General features: G+C 42.9%; 1 protein-coding gene across 7 annotated transcripts in view; it reads right to left on the bottom strand.

Annotated features, from left to right (window-relative positions):
• The window catches only part of PDE8A (phosphodiesterase 8A), a 147,627-nt gene that overhangs the window by 102,864 nt on the left and 22,144 nt on the right, over positions 1-22,619 (bottom strand). Inside the window, exon 1 of one of the 7 annotated variants that reach the window (XM_064388930.1) lies at positions 20,712-21,104. The exons of 1 other annotated variant lie outside the window; for it this stretch is intronic. Coding sequence is in view for 2 of the 6 variants with exons in the window: in XM_064388926.1 (XP_064244996.1) it covers positions 11,167-11,427 (261 nt within the window). In the remaining 4 variants the exon portion in view is untranslated. 5 more of the 7 variants (XM_064388931.1, XM_064388932.1, XM_064388926.1 and 2 more) reach the window with 5 other exon arrangements.

Here is a 22,619-nt window from a genome sequence, read left to right as displayed (position 1 = left end):
TAGAGTAAAAAAATTAGGTACGACACAAATCTTTGTACCTCTTACAAAGTGGCAGGAAGCAATAGTAGTCAAGCATTTAAAGATTCTCAGGTAATATTTCACATGAGTATTTACTGAGTGTACTGTTACAGGGGTAAGTGGAAACCAGATGCCAAAGTAGCCGAAGTGATTGGCCACAGCCAGGGAAGCACCACTCAGTGTTCAGGTGAGCCCAACACAACTCATTTCCTTGGTACCTTTCTCCTGGAATGGAACAGCCCTGGCACAGCAAATCCTAACAAGTGGATGCAGCTGGGTACTTCTCTGATCAGTCAGCTGGAATATCAGTCAGCTGGGGAAAAAATGTAAGGGACCATTGACCAAAAGCATCAGGTTTCCTGAAGGGGGTTGATAGTTCTTCTTTGCAGGTCATCCATGGAGAAAGGGCAAGAGACTACACGGCCTCACTGCTAAACACACACTTGAGAAAACAGCAGACTGAGGAAGACTGTGTCCTGTTTCAAACTGATGATGGGAGAATTTATGAGGTTTCTCAACTTTTTAGGACAAATCACTTTCCTATAACTAGGTAAATATCCCTGTGGTGACAACTGTGGCTTCTGCAACTAAAGCATACCTCACAGAGACCTCTGAGCCTTGCAAGTGCTGGACCCCACCACTCACACTCTCCTGGCCTCTGGTCTTGGTTTAATTTCAGAGGGACTGACAGAGCAGTGCATCCTAACCCACAATGAATCCTGTGCACCCAGTAAAAGGGTGAAAATCACAGCTGCCTCAACACCCACAGCCTGCACTAGCACAGCTCAAAGGCTCTCAGAAGAAATGGAGGAGAAGATTGCCATTCTCTGACCTAGCACCAGGTCTGTTTCATTTCCACAGTCTCAGACTTTGTAAAACAACCAAACAAGGTTACCCCATAAAGCAAAAACGACCCCAAGAACAGTGTCCCACAAACTCAGCAGGGCACAGCAGGAGAGTTTACATTGCCCAAAGAGCACAAGAGAGCCTTGTAAGAGCTCTCAGCAATCACAACAGCCAAGATAAAGTTAGCAGAAAACTTCAGAGCTATGTAACCTCCAAAAAGAAGTTGCTTTTAGTTTAATTGGCAAAATAAGAGATTGCAGTTTCAGCTTGCTTTTTTTGACAGTCCAGCTACAAATCTCACTGTAAGTAATTCATAAGGGAGCTTAGCTTTTTAGAAAATGTGAACTTCAGTCACGCTCCTCTGAAAATTTGGTGCTTGGCAATGTTCCCATGGTCACACTGTGGCCAGAGGCTAAGTCTGAGGATGTGACAAGCCTCTGGACTTCCCACACCTCCCACCAACCAGCGGCAGGGCTCGCTCCCTCTGCCCCACTCCCCCTCGAACTCTGAGGCTCTGCACTGATACAAACAAGGAAAAAACCCTTCCAACTCTGTTGGGGGGGAAAAAAAATCCAACTTACAAACTGACAGCAGAATTATGTTTCTCAGAAAACTATCATAAGCTGATACATCAAAATTTAGCTCTCAGAACCAGAAGTACAGAATGCCCAACAAAATTTCTTTTTTTATTATTTGCTACAAGCCAGCAGGCTGCCACTACTGCCTGACAGACGGACACTACCTCTGCCCTTGTCACCAAAACCAAGGGGGAGAGGGATAGGTCAGATTCCTCACTGAGCAACTTCATTAGTTCAATGAGTTTTAGGTAGGATGAACAAGGATCATAAAAGCTAAATCTCTCTTATCTCCAAGAATCTGGTTTTTCCTACTGGGTACCACTGCCAAAAGCAACTGCTTTTTGGATAAAACTTGGTTCCCAACAAGCTACTGCTCTAATACATTCATTTTAAAGACCTGTAACATGCAATAAATTTTCAGAAAACTCCTAAAAAGTAAACAGCTGTCCCATAGTAAAATATTCCCTACTTTGGAATAGGCACAATGTGGCATTATCTGCTGAGGGAAGAAGTGTCACTGGTAGGCTCGGGGGCTGTGAGTGACAGCAGTGCCACAGAATTCGAGCTGACTGTTCTCCTGACAGAGCAGCAGGGAACAAGAGCACCACCTCCAGAACTGAGGACATGCAACACCATCACTAATTGACAGCAGGAGCAGAACAGCCCTTTCATCTGAAATTCTGCAGAAAGCAGATCCATTCCTGCCAAAGACAAAAAAGAAGACCCCAAGTCTTGAGTAAAGGAAAAGTTCCAGCAGCATCAATGGAAACATGAAGAAGTGTCTGAGTTATTCTATATATATATTATATATACAGGACTTATTCTTCCTTTTGTTAACGAAACAAAACCTGTTTGGGTTTGCAAAACCCCCTCTGCCTGGCTTTGAAATGTTTCATTCCTCTAAAATATCAATTTTACTCTCAGGTTTCTTTCATCTGGAGGACACACTGCCCTATGCATGGGAAAAAAAAAAACAACCTAGCTACCCTGGTCGTGAAGTCCTCTTCAGAATGCAAACCCATATTTAGTTTGAATTCATGTCCCCTGCTTTCTTCTAAACTCTTTCATTGTTTGTTTGTTTGTGGTCCCTGTAGCAGTAGCTGCAGAAACAAATGCATCAACCATTCACACTGGTGGTGTTGCAGTGATAAGTATGTGCTAACACTGGTTTGGAAATTCATTCTCCATTCACAAATTCCACTCAAGAGTACAATTTTTCATTGCACTCATCAACCAAGTTTTAAGGACATAAAACTAAAATATTGGTATCATATTACATGCCAAAATGTCAAAAAATGAAAAGTAAATCAGTATGTAGAGACTAAAGATCCCTTGCATCTTTCTCCAAAGCACACTCTGCTGAGGGCTGGAGACAAAGCCCTGCACACGTGGACACAGCTTGGCCCTTGTGTCCTGGGTACATGGTGGCCCTGATCCTGCAGGACACAGAATTCCCATCAGGCATCCAAGTGGAAACAGACAGCAAACTGGCCAGGCAGGAGACACCGAGCAGGGCAAGCCTGGGTGCTGCTGCATCACTGCTCACAGAATGATCCTCGGCTGGGAGGGAACAACACAGCTACAGATATGGGGGGAAAATCCTTCTGAATGCTTAGAAATGTAAGGTTTTAACTTCATGAGTCACCACTCTCAAAGATCTTAACAGGGTTGAAAGTGTCATTTTAGTAACACTCTGTCTCACTAATAAATCTCTTTGGAATTTGAAAAATATACTTTGCTTTGGTTTGAAAAATAAAAAGCAGATATCTTGCCAGCAAGCCCAGTGCCATCCACACTTCAGTACAAGCTCTGGATTACAGTATTTATGCATCTACACTCTGATACTCATCCTGTGCTGAAATATTTATATTTGAGTTAAAGCTCATGGAAAAGTGACATTTTTACCAGGCAGTTAAACTGTGTGCAGGACACATCACTCCTGCTTCAAGTTACCAGAGTAATAGGTGTGGCTGTCCTCAACCATTTGTGGAATTTCTCACCAAACTTATGAAAAGTTATGAAGGAAGGGAAAAAAAAAAACCAACAAATCAAACCAAACCAAAAAAAAAAACCCTTAAAAACTGGAAGGAAAAGCAGACAGCATTCCAAAAAGAACACACATCTGCAAATTAATCATCTCAGCTCAACATTGATTTTGACCTACCTACATATCCCACAGATGTGTTTGTGCATTTAAACCTGGAATTAAAACCACTGCTGTAAAATAGAGCTCTACACCTCAGTGTCAGAAGAGCCACAACCCTGATAACTCAGTATGAATGAGGAACATCTTTCTGATGATGCAAAAGTGTAGCTACTCCTAAATACAGGAAGATTGCTTTCTATGCAGATCAAGGTTCTTTTGTTGTGCTTTAATTAACAAATTAGATTAGGTTTTTTAATCAAAATTCTTATAAAGAAGATTTACTTTGCCAATCACTTACTGAGGTTGTTCTTCTGCTTAAATTTTATTAGAGATAACACAACCTCAGACTCAAAGGCAGAACAGGATAGTAAACGTGTAACTTCAAAAATAAGTTGTCTTTTAGTGCAAATAAGATGGGGCCTCGTAAAGTTTCCACCGCATCCCAGCAGGGAGCTAAAGGTCACTGCTAACTCAAAATGAAAACAATGGGAAGCAGAGAATGCCATTCTTTCATATTTGTCCAGTGATTCTGTGTTTTCTTTGCATGGATTTACTTAGGAAACTGGGAAGTCTAAAACACAATGAAAAGATTTCAGTGCCACCATCTTCCCCATAACTAGATCAATAATCTATTCATGTCACTATATAAAATGTTTGATTTACGAAACAAAATACATCTTCCTTGAAAAAGGCATAGAAAACGTTTAGTTTCCTATGCAACTTTCAAATTAACAAGCAAAATAATTCTGCTTTTGCCAAAAAAAAGTGGGTTCTCATTTCCAGCAAAGAAACACACACCTTAAATATGTTAAAGTATTATTTAACAAACAGACTAATCTATCTCCTGATTTTTTTTAAATCCTTGAAATAGTATCAGTTTAGCTCACTCAGAAATGAAAGACCCATCTGGCCAACAAAGAGATTTTCTTTACACCAATGAAAATGTTATCCCAGTTTCTCAGGATCTAGTGCTCAGATAATAAAGTGGCAGAACCAAAAGCCACCTTTCCTACCACTCCAGGCAAGGGTGGGAATCTTTATTTGAGTCCCTCATGCTGGAATCAGTCTTTTTCATGAGCAACATTTTATTCCCAAAAGTGCTTTTAAATCTTGACTATTCCTTTTTCATTCCAAGCTCTCCTGCTATGCAAGGACATTAACTCTCTACATATATCTGCAGACTACCTTTGAACATTGAAAACCCTATCAAAACCCATCTCAAATTATCTTGTCTACCCCATTCAAAACAGATATAACCTAATTTCTGTCAACACATTTCCATGTCAAAAAGCAGGTCCCAGCTCTCTTCCTCTCTCCTGGAACAAAGCCATACATGTGGGAGCTGGCTTACACAATGCTAAGCCTTTTACTTTATGTAGAGTGACAGAGTTACAGATTTTACAGAAAGAGAAGAAAAGGGCCTGGGAGTTTGATGTGAGGCCAACAGTAGAACCCATGGCAAAAGAGAAGGGTCTGAAAGAATGCACAAATTAGAGACTCCACTATTTAACTTCACAGCAATGTAACACCATAATTTATCACATTTTGGCCCTAAATAGGGTATCAAGAAAGAACCTAAAAGGGGCTGAATGCTGCAATCTCTTTGCAAAGCAAAGGACTTCCTCGGTGCCTTTGAAACTTAAAAATCTGACTCTGGGCAATAAAACTATTTAGTGTGTCATGCACATTAAAGCTATTCAATTTGTATCTTGTCATCCCGTGCCAATTCAAATTACAGTTAAATGATGATACCTAATTATTTTACCCAAAGAGCAGATAGCAATGTGTAGAATGGCAAGGACCAAGCCAATTCCTACTGAACCTCTACTGGATGAATGGGTCATATATAAAAACACTGAAATTCACATGGAAAACTGAGCTTGGGACATTGCTAATAATGTTTTAATTCCATCCACGGCTGGTAAAGCAATTTAAAAGTGTGGGTATATTACATCCATATAAACCACCAAAATAGAACACAATGCTAAATTGTTCTCTTACATGTGCAGGTGGCCCCCGTATAAAATGACAATGTAAATCTTGTATTGAAACTATTTCACCTTGAGGCCACTCTGCTCATTATCATATTTGCTTTAAGTTTCTTTCACTTTTTGCTGAGAGCTATAAAAACTTTAGCTGTCCATATCTCAAAATACTTATTTCTTCTTTGAGGACTCATTTGAAAGTCAGTTGAGATTCCAACTGCTCAAAAAGTGTAATATTTTCAGTGTATTGTTACTATTGCTTAAGTAAGCCAATTCTGGAGTCCTTTCTCAATGTGACAGCCAAGAGAGGGGAACAAATGTTCATATAACACTAAAACAAAACAGCTATTTATCACTGTTGGTAGTGGCGACTGCTGGATATAACAATTTCAATGGATGTTAAAAATAATTCTCATTCAAATACCTCTCCCTTTCTTGACATGGACATTTACTTGAACATGAGGAACAAATATTAAAGCATGCAAAATGGAAAGCAAAACAAATTCCAAACAATATTTTTTCTTAGATTCAAATGAACCATGAACAACTTTCTTAATAAGACATTCTTCATTGTCACATAGATTGTAAGCATCCTCCAACATACAATTCATTGAACAAGAAGTATTTGCAAGCGGGTGTAACCATTTCTTATCTTTAATTTATACTTAAACTTAGCATTTTGGATGTAAAATCTGAATTGCTGGTATCTTAAATAGCAAGGCAACGCTGTTAACACCACATGTAATATTGGGAATGGTAAAAACTCATTAATACATCACCTCCTGTTATTCTGCCTGGTTTATAAGTACACTCTACAAGTAGAAAATTTCTCACTGTAAATGTACTTACACTTCAATCTGAGCTATACAATTAAGAATACAAAAGGTACAACACAGTGAGAAAAACATCCAGAACTGCAGAAATAAAGGCTTGGTTTTAATACTTCCTCTATTGACAGATTCAGGTAGTAGAAAAGGAAAAGCTTAGTACTTAACTACATAAAACAGCCAGGGAAAAGTCAGAGAGCAAACTCAGACAGCAGCATTGAACAGCAGAAAAGGCACAAGAATTTTCAGCTGAGTTTCAGTGAAGTTTTTACCAACAGTAAATACTCCAAAAATTCATGGTCCAACCTTGCTCATCTGAGGCACACCAAGAATTGCCCTCAGATGCAGTGACACATTTTGCAAGAGCTGGTTTGTATGACAAGAAGAAGTACCAATGATAATGCTTTAAAAATTGAAACCACAGCTTATGCTGTCTCTGTAGCATAGCCATCTATACACTGTGAGTGACTTACAGGTTGGGTTTTTTCCAATTTACATAACAAACAACAGGAAATTTTGAAAGATAAAAATTAGACCTAAATATGAGCCCAGTTCACATGTTACTACACCACTTCACTTCGTACAATTTAGAAATTAGACTCCCATCCCCTGGAGAAAGGGCTCATGCCGTACAACAACAGCATTAAAAGTATCAATCTGAAAGACTCGAGCCCTGAAGACTGGGGAAAGTTCATGTATCAGCGTGGGAAGGATCCTCTCAGGGCAAGCAAGGATCTCTGTGCAGGAGAGCTGACGTCAGTGGAAGTGGGAGGGAAAAGGTGATGGGAAGTTTGTCGGGGAAATGATTGAGGACAGTTTCAGTGGGAACAGGGAGGATTCAAGAGAGGGTGGATGGCCTCAGTGGAAGCATGGACAGAAAGTGTGGGAGTATCAAAGGAAGGGAGGGCTCATGTGCTCCAAGGGAAAGGAATTACCAGACAGGGAGGAAAAGAGCAGACAGCTTAATGGACTAAATAACGTGCTGTTAACTGCTGAAATGAGATCCACTTCAGCACTGCAGGTGCCATATAGCATACAGCCTATGCAGGATTATGCAACGTGGGTTTGCAGTGACTGCAAAATTCACAGGCAATTTCAGGGTTTGAATGCAGAAAACTTACTGGCTGTAGGGGCATGGATTTAAACTGATCAGATGATAAACCAAAAGACTATTTCACATTCAGTCCTTCTGACTTGGGAGTAATTTTAATTTCAAACAAATGAAGTATTAATTTACTCTCTGATCCCCTTGCACCCAAATGCACATATTTCTGTATTAAATGTACCAACAGGGAGAGTTCCTCAAGGAAAGAGGAAGGAAATCTTACATACGTAAAAGAATGACAGAGCAAAATCAAGGTGCTACAGTGTATATTAATGCGCTGGAGAAGAGCCACACACACACAGGATGTTGGGATAACATAGGATTATGAATATCCCAGCCAATTCTAAATAAACACCCATGAATTCCTTATGCCTTTCAGCATTTACTCCACTTGTGTTATGGATTAAACAGTTATTATTTTAACGGTGTTTAGTAGGTTTCTATAAATCCAAGTACCTTTATCACAAATTCAACTGCAAAAATATCTGAAAATCATAACCAATATATATGAAAAGAGCTGTCACAATCTTGAGTCCACTTCCTTGAGATTTTTAGAGTTAAAACAAAAATCAGGGAAACTCTTCTTTGCAACAGTACTGGTTAAATCAAACCCTAGACCTTGCGTCCATGTCCTGCTCATCTTTGCCTAGTACAGGGTTTAATCTGCAGAGGCAATACATTGAAAATTAAGGGAAGAGTTTCCATGGCTGGTTCACTTTTTAAATATAGCACTTGATCCAAGATGCTCATAATCGTCAAATAAAAACCACATACAGAAATACAAAGTAAGGAGGGCAATACAGGTGCCATGACCTAAAAGAGGTCTTCCATTTCTCACATACTGTCACCATAGTCATACACAACAGAAATAGATATTACAGCATTTACCTCTGCACACACCCACTTTCACAATTATTCTGCAAATTTGGGTGGATTAACGTAGGGTTCCCCACACTAGAAAAGAACACGTCACTTTTTTAGCTACAGTTTATAAATTGATGCAAATCACAAAATACAATATGCTCACACCACCCATTCAGAAAATGACCCTCTGCTATTCAGCCAGGAGAAAGATACAAGACATGAACACAAAACCAGAGTAAGTCAGGGGCTAGTTAGCAATAGATAGAATGCCATTTTACAACTCACAAGAGACTTTTTTTCTTTTTGTTACATTTTCTGGCTTGAAAAATGTGCACCAGAGCTAGCAAACTGATTCAGTAATAGTAATATTAATAGTAAATATTATTGCACTATTAAAACTATACATGTTTTAGTGAACTTAACACTAATGCCAGCCAAAGTGAAAACATGAAATTTACACACAGGCCAAGTCTTGTTCATAGCTCTAACACAGCATTCTATTGGCTTTAATTTGAGAATATACAACAACTTAAAGCACTCTGAAACCAAGTGAAAGTGTCATTCAGGCAGGTTACTGGTGATTCACACAAATTCTGGGTGACACCACCAGTGCCCAAAGCACACCGGGTTTGTAGCATTTCGTGTTTGTGTGAAGGAATCCCCAGGGCCATAAAGAGTGTACTACACACTCTGAGAAATAGCAGTGGTTCTTAGGAGCACCCTAACTCTTACAGTTCTTCCTCAAGTCAAAAATCCTTTTAATTACGAAACAGCACAACATCCTGCCCAATGCTCCTTTTGCCTTCAGGAATTTCAAGCTCCTACACATTGTTTTCAGTTTGCTCACACTTTCTTTCTTTCTTTGCAAAGAACTTCACTGGGCTGTGAGAACTGCTCTGCAGTGATGCCTCACTCCAGCACAATCTCTGAGACAGCACAGTTATCTAGCACTGCAAATCTGATCCTACCACACACGCTAATGATAAAAGCAGAGAAAGAAATACCACGCTGCCTGACAGCTCAAAAGACTATTACAGGATTTTGCACGTGAAGATAATGTACACGTGATGTGTCCAACAAATTTTGTATTCAACTGATCACAGAGCTCCGTTTTCATTTCTCAGAACTTATCTTTCACAGAACTGTGCTAAGAGTGATGACAGGGGCAGAAAATGTGACTGAGTGATAAAAATCTGAGTGACTGTCAATGAGATGACAGCATGCATACAAGCCAACAGCAACCTGTAGTGTCTGGCTGAATTATCCAAACCTTGTTACAAGAATTTGTACAAAGTTCTTCAAGGTGAACAATAAAATTTAACTAACTTAAGACTGCTGCCCACACATGCTTCTGGAAACAAGTTTGAGGGATCTTCCCTCTTAAACAATCGCACAAGACAAAATCACAGAACAAAAATTTTAAAAGACTGCTTTTGATTCAGGTTTTGCAACATTCAATTATAATCACTATTACAAATTTAGCTAGCAAAACAATTGTCAGGACTTAGATGACAACTTAAGCTTCCCCAGCGTGGCTGCTGTGTTAAACATGCCGTGAGCTCATCTATCGCGTGTGAACAGGGCCGTAAAGTTCATTTCCTGTGCAGGGTTGTTAACACAAAAATTTACTTTAGTACACCACCATTCAGCTTTATGTTCTTAGTCAAGTATTGTTAATTCCTCACTAGCTCACTACGCTCTAAGTGTCTGTTAATTTTCAAGACTTTTTTAAATTATGAAACTTATTAAACTTATTAAAGATTACTATATCTGAAGGAAAACAATCAAAGAAAATCATCCACATAACTGAAGTAAATTATTCCAGGTCAATACTCTAGAAGTTGTCTTAATAAGCAAGTAAAAACCCTAAGAAAACAACAAATCTTTGGAGTTTCTGTTAGTCTGCAAAACACTTGACATTCAGCTAAATCTCACTTGCATCTCAAGCCTGTATCTTATATTTACAGCATGTGTATCTCAGTTCTTATCACAGCAACCAGAACAGATCAGCCATATTATATAATATCCCCAGGGCTGCTACAATGTGATTTTTCTTACATTTGCAACTACTCGTTTTTACAAAATAAAAAATAGTTTAAAAAAAAAAAAGTAAATATATAATCCAGACCTATAACATTAGGAGCTAAAGTGCAACCCCTAAATAAACAGATAAAAAGCAAACAGACAAACAAGCACTCCAAACCACTAACTGTCTCACTTCCAAGAAAATAATCAGAAATCGCTATTTTTTTCGCTATGTGCCAGTCAACTCCATACAGTCTTGTGTCATACCTCTACTTTTGAGTAGCAAACACACGGAAAAAAACCCGCAAAAAAACACCCTATTTGCAGCAAAAGACAAGGTCAACAAGTTGCTAATGTAAATCAGTACCCAGAGCAGAACGCGCTGCCGCTCTCCCTTCCACTTTCCGAATGGCAGAGGCGTGCAGAGCGGGCGGCCCGGCTCGCAGGCGGCTCCGGAGCGCGCTGTGCCCGTGTCCGAGGGGACGGGCCGGGAGCGCCGCGGGGCCCCGCGCATCCCCCGCACGGCCGCAGCCACCCCACGACACCCAACACCGCTCTCCTTGCCGCAGTTAGGAAAACTCATCTCGTGGAGTGAAGAAAGAGGCTTGGGTACCTCTACAGAGTCGCCAAGACGCTGATTAGTTTGTAAACGAAAGTAAAGCCCGAGTCAGGAAAAGCTCCCGCACCACGGCCGGGAGAGTGCTTGGGCTGAACCGCTACAGCCAGCGCCTGTGCTGAGAGAAACAGCGCTCGTGTTTAGCACCCTTTTTACCTTCACATTGGATCTGCCGGTCTGGGCCTCTGCCTCCATGCTCTGGCTGTTCTCCCTCTTGTCTTTCTTAGAGGAATTAGTCCTCGCCTCATAAGTGGATGTGTTGTAGCACTTAATGAATAATCCTGGGACGGGGTTGCCTTGCTGCTGTTGAGACATGGTTGTGTTGGTCTGGTGAGGGAAATTGTACTCCTCAGACTCATTGCTACCGTGACAGATCACTCTGCTGTCAGAGAGGTTGGTGCTTGGAACACAGCCCATGCTTTGTGGCCACCTGGGGAATACTTCTAAATTGTATATATATATACGTGTATATATATATATATGTATATATATCTTTCCTTCCCGTTGGTATTTTCCCCCTGCTTAATTTTTTTTTTTGTTAACAGGTTGAATCTCTCTCCTGCGTCTCCGCTACACTCTGAAGCATTGCCATCGGTCCCTTCTACACCACCAGAAACGTGTCTGTTCTCCTCGTCCTCCAGGAAACAGGTCCTTTTAGCTCAATCTCAGCAGTGGGCTGGGGAGCTGGAGGGGAGGGAAGGGGGGAAATCAAGAACCGGTCGACTTCGTATTTTCACAGATTATTATTAATTTGTCTAAGCCATCTGAGAATCTTGGTAACGTTTTCCTTCCTCCTTGTAACAGCAGGGGGAAAAAAATAAGATGGAATAAAGAGGCAAAAAAGACAAAAAAAAAAAAAAGAGGCAAAAATAACAAAAAAACCCCAAGCCCCAAACCACACACACCTCGGCGTCGGCTCGGCGCTCAGAGCGGCCGGGGGCACGGCACCATCTCCTCCCCTGAGCCCGGAGCGCGGCGCATTCTCCACCCGGGCTTGCTCCGCGTTACCGATTAACCCGGGACCGGGCCGGGGGCCGCTCCCCACCTCCGCGTCCGCGCTCCCGCCGAGCCGCGCTCGCTCCTCGCGGTCCCCTCGGCGCTGCGCTGTGCCGGGGGTGCGCTTTGGGGCCAAAAAAATAAAAATTAAAAAAAAAAAATCAACGATTTATTAAAAAAGAACAGCGAAGAGCCAAAGGCGCCCGGGCGCCCCGGGGAGCCGGCTGCGCTCCTCACGCCGCGCTGGGCACGTCCCGCGCCGCCTCGGTCGCGGGCGGGCGGGCGGCCGCCGCGGGGGTGACATTCAGGTTCCCGTCGTCGGAAGGAAGGAAGAGCCCCCCGTCAGGCGGCAGCGGGGCTCTCCGGCCGCCGCAGCGGCATCCCGGCTCAGCGCCGCGGGGCAGGGGCGGGCCGGGCCGCGGGCAGCCCCCTCAGGGAACGGGGCACGGCCCGGAGGGCTTCCCTCAGCCGCGGGGGCAGCCGGCGCGGCGAGCGGACGCATCAAAGGGCCTCCATGATGCGGTTGATTTTTTGGGCGGAGAAGTGATGCGAAACGGCGAGCGGGGAAAAATCAAAAAATGAAAATAAAAAAGGGCAAGAAAAATTAAAAAGAGCGAGAAGTAGAAGGAGAACGATCCTAGCGTCCCATCCCGGCGGCAAGGGCTGCAGCGGCGAGAGCTCTGGTTCCCGGGGCCGTGGTGTCTGCATCCCTCAGCAGGGAAATGCCTGGCTCCCCGCAGCCGCCGTCCCTCGCGCCGCGCTCACCTTGTTATTATTGATGTTCCTCAGCGGCGGCCGCGGCCCCTGCGCCGCCCCGCCCGCCCCGCCCCGCCCGGCTCCCCCCGCGCTGCCCCGGCCGCCGGGCCCGGCTCCCGGCCGAGCCAATGCAGCGCCCGGCGGCGCTGACCTCCGGCCCGCGCTGGCGTCAATGCAGATCAGCGGCCGCCGCCAATGCCGCGCCGGCCCCGCCCGAGCCGCTCGGGGCTCGCCCCGCACCGCGGCGCGGCCCGCTCGGCGCTGGGGCAGCCCCGGGACAGCGCCTCAGGGAGCCGGCAAGCCGCTGCCCCCGAGGCACCTGGTGCCCCGCTTCAGAAACCGGACAGCGGGCTCGGTTGTTGCTCCCCATCGTTTTGCTTTTCGGCTCTGCCCATGCCAGTTTCTTTGAAAATGTTTTTGAAAGCAAAGCCTGTGAGAAGGGAAGATGGTGCTATGGGTGGAGCCAGGCCCCCGGGCTTGGGAAATCAACTGCAGGCAGAGTTTTCCTGGAATATAGATGTAAAATAAACCTTTTGTTTCTATATCATATGAAAGTAACTATGCTTCCTTATCCTACAGATGAGCTGGGAGACTAGATGTCTGGATGTACTTTGAGAGACAGCATGCTGTATTTGAAGCCCCTCAGACACCATGCCCAGAGCAAAACAAGTCACTGCCATAGACGATTTGTGTTCCAGAAGTACCAGCTCAATGCAGCCCAGGTTCAGCGACAGACATACAACAGTGTGCTCTGCCAGAGACCACACACAACCCAATGGCATCTTCACGTGCCTTTTGCTTTTTTCACTGTCATTTGTAGCTTCTGCTACCTTTATTCTCAATGACTCACAGAGGTGCTTCTCCAAGGTCCTGCCTGTTTTCACTAGCTGAAGAACAGCTCAGAGGCAACAGCAATTTAGAGAAGGCCCAACCAAATTTTTGATTTAGGAACATGGTGAAAACCAAATATCAGAGACATGACTTTTATCACTAAGCTCCAGGATCTGCAGAGGGGAAAATGGTGTGGTACACAAGGAAACTGTTTGAACTACTCCTGCTTTGTGCCATGAACACTCCTGTGGTCCCCTGGCAGAATCATTGTGTTTCAGAAGAATCCAATTCAGCAGGAGAGCACTTGTGTGCATTCAGGACAGCCACACTTTTAACAAATGCCATCAGGTCATAATTAAAAGCAAAACATGCAGATAAGTGATGACTATGGACAATAAGAATGGCAAGAAGCAGCTTTTCATTCATATACGTAACAGCATCACTTGATTCAGATGAGAGCACCTTGTAGAGTTGAAAGATGCAAAGCCAAAAGTCATTGCTTTTGAGAAATGTGGTTTTTCAGGATAACCACAGTACTTGCAATGCAGAAATGCTTTTATTTACTTCTCATAATTGCTAGCATTAAAGGCTGGAAAATCAAGTCTTTCCTTCCCCGATGTTTCTGCTACTGTGCAGTTTCAAGTATAAGCAATAGTCACATAAACTTCATCCACCCCATTAATTTAGCTGATCTATAGAGCCTGTTAGAACCAGAAAAAGTCGTCAGTTTCCTGTGCCCTCTCATCACTTTGGACACCCACTCAACACAAGCACTTAACAATAAATGAAGGGAAAGGCTTAACATACCCATTTGAAACTGTGGGCACTGTTTGGAGATGGATCTCATCCTCATTCTTTCCTTTACATTAAACATTATTTACTAGATGCCATTAATAAGAACACACTTATGTGCAGCTGGAAAAAGACTGTGGAAGAAGAAAATGCTACAATTCCTACTTGTGCTGCTCAGCACAAGTGCAGGCTCCCTTCCTCAGCCCTAATGATCTGTCAGCATAACTGCTACTGCACTTTATTTCTGGTGGCACTGGAGGAGTCAGAGACAGCAAAACTTCATTTTCAGAGCTGCACATTCAGTTTGCAGTGCTGACACCTAGAGTTAAGCTTTCTACTTTGTGAAATAAATTAGTCTGGTTTGCAGGTACATAGAGATAAAATGTCCAATTCATGGTGTCATTTAAAAAAAAACTATTGGAAAAATCTCCTTTCCACTTTGAATGCAAACAAATTCCCACTCAACTAATACAAAAAAAATATGTAAATGACAGGCAAATACTGGGGGGAGTGGAAAATGCTTTGTTTGATAACAGCATGACAAAACAAGAAAATGTACATGCAGTTGTGATGTGCATGACTACTTTACTCTTTTAAAAAAGTTTATCCACAATTGTCCATTGGCAGGTTATTACTGATTATTTCTACAGCCTAACTTCATTAAAAAAACCAAACCTAAACAAATCCATTTGCAAGATTTTCAGATGAGAACTCACATTGCCTTGAATGGGAGGATGAGATGAGACAGAATAATCCCTTAGTAGTTTAATAAAAGCCATTGAAAAATCACTGAGGTTATTGCCACACTGATAAAAATTCAACTAAAGACAAAAAACTGCTCTTTGAACAAGACACTGGCACTGGAATTGTCTTGTTTCTCTACAATTTGGAAACACTGGTGCTGGTTTTTATTGCCAATAGAAAAACACAGTTGAAAGTATAGATCTACCCAGAGCCTAGAATCAGAGAGAAGGGGTGAAAACATCAAAATTGTTGGCAGTGGTAGTAATTTTTCACTGCACTGTATGAAGTGTGTGTGGATAAAGGGCCTTGTTCACACTTACTGCTGAAGTGCAGCTCAGGAAATGGTGGGCCTTGTTATGAAAAAAAAATCAAAAAAAATCATGCAAAATAGCAGAGGAAGCCTAGGAGTGTAGACTCTGGCAGATTAGGGCTGTGGGGGAAGTGCAAGGTCAGTACAGAGTCAGTAAGGGAGAGGTCAGAAGTGAACTAGCTCTAGGAGACAGCTTGGAGAATGAGAAAGGTTATTTATGGATAATAAGGTTGAATTTCATTCAGGACTGCAGAATAAGAAAGAATGCTAGGAAAGAGCTTAGAATGATTGTTATCAGCTTCATCTGCAGACAAGTGGGTGCTGGGGAAGATCAAAGTATTTAGAGAACAAAACATAAGTGTCAAAATTTAAAAAGATTGAAAAGACACTATTCAGCCACATCCTCATCCTTCTCACAGAGAAATTACTTTGGATCCTGCATGTTTTTTACCAAAGACTGAACATACTGGCCCCCAGGTATACCCCACATATGCTGTCTTCCCCCACATTTCCACAAGCAAAATCCTGCTGTATCAGCAGTGTCCATCCAGTTCACACAGACCTTGACCAATTCCCACTGCACATTGTAGGAGTTCATACACGAGCACTGGGACTGTTCACTCCTGTCCAGTCACACAAAAATGCATGCAAAGAGAAAAAATTGGTTGCCAAAATCCAATTCTGATAATACTTCAGTACCTGAGACATGGGCAGGCAGAATTATGCAGAATGATGGGCTAACATCTGCATGAACAGCAAATATCAGTGGCTACTTTGGAAAAGTGTCTGCCCAGCAAAGGCAGAGAGAGCATGACTGCAGTCCTGTGAGCACAGGCAGCAATCTTGGTAAGAGATTACTCTATGTGGTTTTAATTGCTTCTCCCCCCAAGTCAGCTGTATGTTCCAACTGTGTCTTTTGGCCTTCTGAAAAGTTAGGCAATCCTTTTGGTCTCTAGGCCAGTGAAGGAGGCAGTGGGGAGAAGGAGAAGGAGGAGGAGAACTCTGGAAAATGTGCCAGCACGCAAACAGCTGAATGGACTCTACAACGCTAAGTACTGACACGTGCAAGCTGTGGCAGAGTTTTTCTCCCCATCCCAAGATATTCTAGAAGAGGAAACAAGGACCATATGCTGCCTTAGCCCCAAGTATCAGCATTACACCCCACCAGGGTACATCTGCTTGTTTGTGTATGAGCATCAGGTATCCTGGAACAGGGCGTTTTCAGGTGACACAAGAGTAAAATTTGTCCTGAGACAGCTCATCTCCAGCTCATGGAATGTACAGAAGAACAGTGAGTTTGTTTTCTGCACCACTTTCCTGATGTCCTGAAAAGCCCCAAAGCAGCTGAGAGCAGGCTGTCCCGATGTCCTGGCAGGCTGTCCAGCTGCTGCTGTTGTGTAATTGCAATTGCAGAACACAGACAGCTGTCTGTACCACTTGGAAATCAGAGCCTTCAAGGCAGCCTAAGTCAGCAACTTTTTCAACTCTAGCACTAAAGACATTCAAGTCCAAAGCTCAGATACTTCATGTATGTACAAGCTTCATCACCATAACTGGTGTCAGAACAGCTTTTGCAGCTGTAGTTTACACACCACACTCTGCACTGCTCGGTGGTCAGCATGATAGACACAGTATTTATAGGAGAAAAATGTACCCCCTTCTCCACTGTACCTTGTTTTCACTTTCACTACTTTCTTTCCTGTCCATCTGTCCAATGCTTCTCAAGTTTTCCTCAGCATTACACTGTCTCTACTTTGTTTTCGGTGGGCTCTCCCCAGATTGCCCAGGAGGAGTACCTGCTTCCACAGCAGATGAAGAGTGAAGGTGAGCAGATCTCTGGCACTCAATTTTAATGGCTGGGCACAGGCCTTCAGATGCTGCTGCTCTCCCTTCCCCAGGGTCTAATGCTCAGCCCTAGCCCATGTCTTCCCAGTGCTTGAGCCTGGAGCCCTACACAGCCCAGGGAGTGCAGCACCTACAGGATGCAGGAGGCTGCACTGCATCACCCAGCTGCTCCTGACCTGCTGCCAAAGCAGCCTCCAACAGCTCCTACTGCCTGGCCTCGCCTTCAGCTGACCAAAAATTTGTGGGGAAGGGAGGAACAAAGCACTGTCGTCCCCACCCTCTCCCCTATAATTACCCAGTGCTTCACAAGCAGTATTATCTGTCTGGATACACAGGGCCATGCAGCCAGCTGTGACCATAGAGAATTAGCTGTTCCCCTCTTGGAGAGTTTTCCCTTCTCTCTTCCTAAGTATTTTTAAGCCAACTTGCATTTATTTAGCATGCAACCTTTTGAGTTTGTGATTTACTAAACCAAGAATGACAATTGGTCCCTTTAGGTGGAGTGGCATACCCAGTTCTTACACCCTACAAGTGCCTGTTGTCCCTCTGCTTCCTAGGAGTATTGGATCCTTTTCTTAGCTAGTCAGCCTCAGCCAGGCTCAGCCCAAAAGTGACCACAGCCTCAGGACCCTTCAGATTCCTGAATTAGTTCCCAATGCCACAACCCCCTGTACTACATTGTGGTCTGCCTGGATCCAATAAGAGAAAACAAAACAAAAATCAGTAAAATAAACAAACAACTTGTGTCCTCCCTCAGTAAGTCAGTTTTCTTTGGTCATCAGAGCTAGAAGGACATGCTCTTAGTCTTTATTGTCTACTCCAGCAACTAAAAGATCAGTTCAGACTAATGAGGGAATACTCACTCAAGGCAGCCTCTCAAATCCACAGATTCCTTGCCCCTGAGTCTCTCCAGGATCCCACTGTCTCCTACCCAGCAGCCACTTTCTTGTTTGCTCCTGGTTAACCAGCCGTGCTAGTGGCCAGCAGCCTGCCTGCCTTCCTGTGCCAGCATCCTTAACCCTTCCCCAAAGGCAGACAGAGTAAGAATGGCAAAGAGAATGACAAAATATGGAGCTAGAAACTCATCCTTGCTGTATGGCTGCAGCAGAAGCTGAAAAAGTCTCAAAATTAATCTTTAAGACTAGACTGTACACCTGCAAAACAGATGGCTTTCATGGTTGCTGAATTTATTATTTAAGGAACAGATACATCATCCATGGTCATACTGAGCAGTGATTTATTATATATTCACAATAGCAAAAAAATCCCATGTCCTGGCTGTGAGATTTATGTCCTTAGATCACTGAAACAACTGAAGAATTTATCCTACAAAGTTGTCTGAATATAACAGAGGGAACTGGACCTCATTTGAATACTTAACAACTCCTAGCTGTGTTCTCAAGTACATTTCCTTTCTTTTAGGTCAAAAATACCTTTTTGACAAAAATACCTAAACAACCTTTAAATACACTCAGTCATACCTGAATGTATACAGTTCTTCCCCAATGTTAAGTCTTTCAGTGGAGCATATATGCAAGAAACTGAAACCTTAATGAACAAAGAGGATCATACCCTACCACCAACAGGTAACCCAGAAATGACTGTGTAATTGAATATACCCCTTTTCCCAGGAATGTTCCACATCCATTCTTTCACTGCAATCAGGCTCTAATTTTCCAGCAATGGCAGAGCATTTATCCAATACTATTTCTCCAACTGTATTCTCATTTCTGCAAGTTCCCACCAGGGAAGTTGCAGTTCTTGGCTCCTGCCAACGTGCAGTTCTGCATGCAGACAGTTGTAAGGAGGAATGTACAAGAATCTCTGTGGTGCCATGGCACAGCACCCATAGATCATGGTTCTTAAAAACTCCATTTTATAGCTGTCTGCACATCCAGCTGAGCAGCAGAAAGAGCAACAACACAAGAACTGCTAGAGGAGATGACAACTCAGGGGAGAGATAAGGAGAAACCACACTCAAGGGAGAAGGCAGGTGGAAAAAACCCAAGCCATGGAAGTTTTCTGGGGATAGCTATTTAAAAAAAGAGAGAAACAGACTCAGGATGCGTCGGGGAGATAAATCTTCCGAGTTTTTGAAAAGGAGAAGGCAGTGCTTGCAGGCTCACTCACCACAGCCCTAACAAACATAAATCTTACTCACATGGGCACCATCCTTCCCAGCACAGTCACCAGGGCTGGCTGTAGCACAGCTATCACGGAAGGATCTGTCATATTAAGCAGAACAGCACTTGGCAGTTTGTGTGAATTATGGTTAGGGCCAGCACAGCTGGGTGCTGCAGGGGTTGACAGGCTCTGTAACACAAGCACAATAGCAAGCACTAAAAAAAAGAAAAAAAAAATCTCCAAAATGTTTTGGGAACAGAGTTGAAAAATACTTTTATACACGTCCTTTAAAATTCGTGAGAGACTTCCAAACAGATGGGGTGGGGAATGATGTGATGAATTGAGGGGGCTGATATCATGGTTTAGATCTGCCTTGGCAAGATCTCCTGGTCTGCACTTACTGTGCCCAAGTGGGTGGGTGCCTAGTGCTCCTTCAAGAGGCTTTTTAATCCGTGCTCACTTGAAAGGAGCTGCAGTGCCATCTCTGTCTCCCTGATAAATCTCCAGGCACAGCTCCCCACCTCCTATCCCTGCACAGATGGCCTCTCACTCTCGTGGCTGCAGGGAACCAGGAGCAACCCTCATCTCTCACATGGCCCAAGTGCCAAACACACCTTCCCCCACAACCCAAAGCTGGTTTACACTTCTGCTTTTGGGGAGTTTCGGAGCAAACCATTCCACACCATCCCACCATTACAAGGAATTAATATAACCAAGTCAAAACAATCGCTCTTAAATTCACTACCACAATAAGTACATCAATTTGGACAAAGCAATTTAAGACATATTTATCTCCTTGCACTCTTGGAAGTTCATTGGACGAGTATCAGAGTCGTTTGAGAAGGTCAGGATCATACCATGTACATAGCATCTCTTCAGACCCAAGCAGGCTGCTTCCTTCTTGCTCAGCTGGTATAAACACCTAAAAGTCACATTTTCCTTTTGACAGTCTTGGGCACCAAAAAAGCCCCACTTTTTAAAATAAAGTTGAGTCTTTAGGACTTCAAATATTTTATCTAAATTGATTATCCTTTAGAAGGAAACTGTTAGTAACTCTGCATTTCACAGATTCACAGGGGGAAAGCAGATTTTTAGGAGGGGAAGTAAATTGAGAAGAAAAAAAAAAGTATGCACATGAGATGCCTGTTGCAAGATAATCTCACTATAAAAGTTTTTTCCAAACGCAGCCACATTTCCTTTTCAGGAGGAACAGCAAACCTCAGAAAAATCAGTCTTTCTCTGGGGAGAAATACAGGTTTTCTAGAAAAATATTATAGGAGAGAACAGTTTAAACTCAGCTTACCTAGTGCAGGCTGCACAGACTGGTGCTGCACAGGGCAGGCAGTGATGGCAGCTGTGTGGAGCACTGTGGAGAGCTGTGCCTGGCTCTCCAGAGGATCACTTCTGGGCAGCACGAGGGTTATTCCCCACGTCCTGCACCCAGAGTTGCCATCTCACTTGATCCGTTTTCACTCAGTGCCTGACTCACTCATACATCACACACAGGTGAGCAAACCTTGCTGCTCACTGCCACCCAGGGGGAATTTTCAGGAAGTTCTGGGAGAGAGACATCAGGAAACTCTTGCCTACTCTTGCAGGTTTTCCCCCAAAATAGAAACAGTTATCCTGGACTTACACCTGCCCCTGACTAAGCAAGGCACCCTTCAGGCCACTACCAAACCCCCCCAGAGACTGAGATATAACAGACCTGTACACCTGTAATTAATTTAGTGTCTAGGCAGAAGCCAAATCTCACAGCTGAAACTCTGGGTCCAGCTGTGAGGTATTTCACTGATTGTGTAATGGTGATCAAAAAGAAAAATTAAAGAAGTAAATAGCAATATAGCAAATTGCATCCCTCATAGCATTTCTGTTCAAGTTTTTGTTAATATTATAAGCTAAATAACAGAAAACAGTTCATATACAAGGGATGTTTTGGAAGCACTCTGCTCAGAGACAAACTGTATGTGTACATACTTCAACTGCTTTCATGTAGATGCTGTTTTTAGAAAACAAACCAGAAAAAAGCAAACTCTCATGACTGTCAGCTCGGGTTGTTGAACATTTAAGAATGGAAAAGGGCTTTAGCCTACAATGAGAGTTAAGGGATTTTCATCACTGTGTGAATTACCTGCAAAATTACACACTCACAGGGAAATCACTCAGTGTTTTCTCCTGGCAGCCCTCATTTCTTCTTCCATCTTTTTCTTTCTTTCTTTTAATTTTCTCACTCTTTTGTCACATTACACATTTTTATTATTTTAATGTAAGACCCTTTTGATAATATCAACACATGAATAATTTTATTTATAATATAATAATTATATTTTCCTATCTGAGGCATTTATCTGATGCAGAGATGAAGACTGCAAAAATTATATTAATAAGAGAAAGTAAATTAAGCAGAACTTTTCTACACTGAAACTGAGACTGAAGCAGAAATAAAAATTCTTTGCAATGCTGTAGATTTCAGACAAAACCTAAATCCCCAGACCAGCTTCCTGTCAGAGTATAAACTGCACGTACTTTGGCCATTTTTCTCATCAGTTTAAAGCCAGCATCATATTTGTTACAATGACAGCATATTTACTGATGAAAGCCCTCTGAAAGGGCTTTTTGGGAAGAGAAACAGAATTTCATAAGACTAAATTCACATTGTATAAACAATGTTTTTTCAATACATTTGTGCCCCCTGCTTTATTGAAATAAACCTGAGGCAGCTCCCACATCACAATATTCTTCAAAAAAACAAAATAAAGGCAGGAATTACCCAGCTCTTCCTCCACTTGAGGAGAATGTGAACTTCTGATAAAAAGTTTACTTTAGTTGCTCTGCCAAGTGCTAGGTCCAGAACTGGGGAGGATTAATAACAGGAATGGGCTGGAGACACGTGACTGAGTTAGCCTTGTTTGCAGTTCGGCTCCTTAGCAAGGTACAGCCTGACCTTAGGTGACTGTGGCTAAAAGGAACAATTATGGAGCTCAGCAGTGGAAAAAAAGGTAAAACAAAAACAGACAGACCGGAGCCGTATAACTGAAAGAATTTAAAGTGTTCAGCTAATTTAGGCACATTAGGTTAGAATACATTACAGCCAAGCTTTGTTAACCACTTCAGTGAGAAAAGAACTTCAGAAAAGATTATAGAAACCATGGATTTCTTCTAGAACAGATGCTGTACGGCTTCCTTTTATCTCTTAATAACAAATAAAAGT

Source organism: Passer domesticus, chromosome 14, assembly GCF_036417665.1.
Source record: "Passer domesticus isolate bPasDom1 chromosome 14, bPasDom1.hap1, whole genome shotgun sequence".
Classification (NCBI taxonomy): domain Eukaryota; kingdom Metazoa; phylum Chordata; class Aves; order Passeriformes; family Passeridae; genus Passer; species Passer domesticus.
The sequence above is the reverse complement of the archived record's forward strand: the minus strand, read 5'-3'. Positions and strand labels throughout refer to the sequence as shown.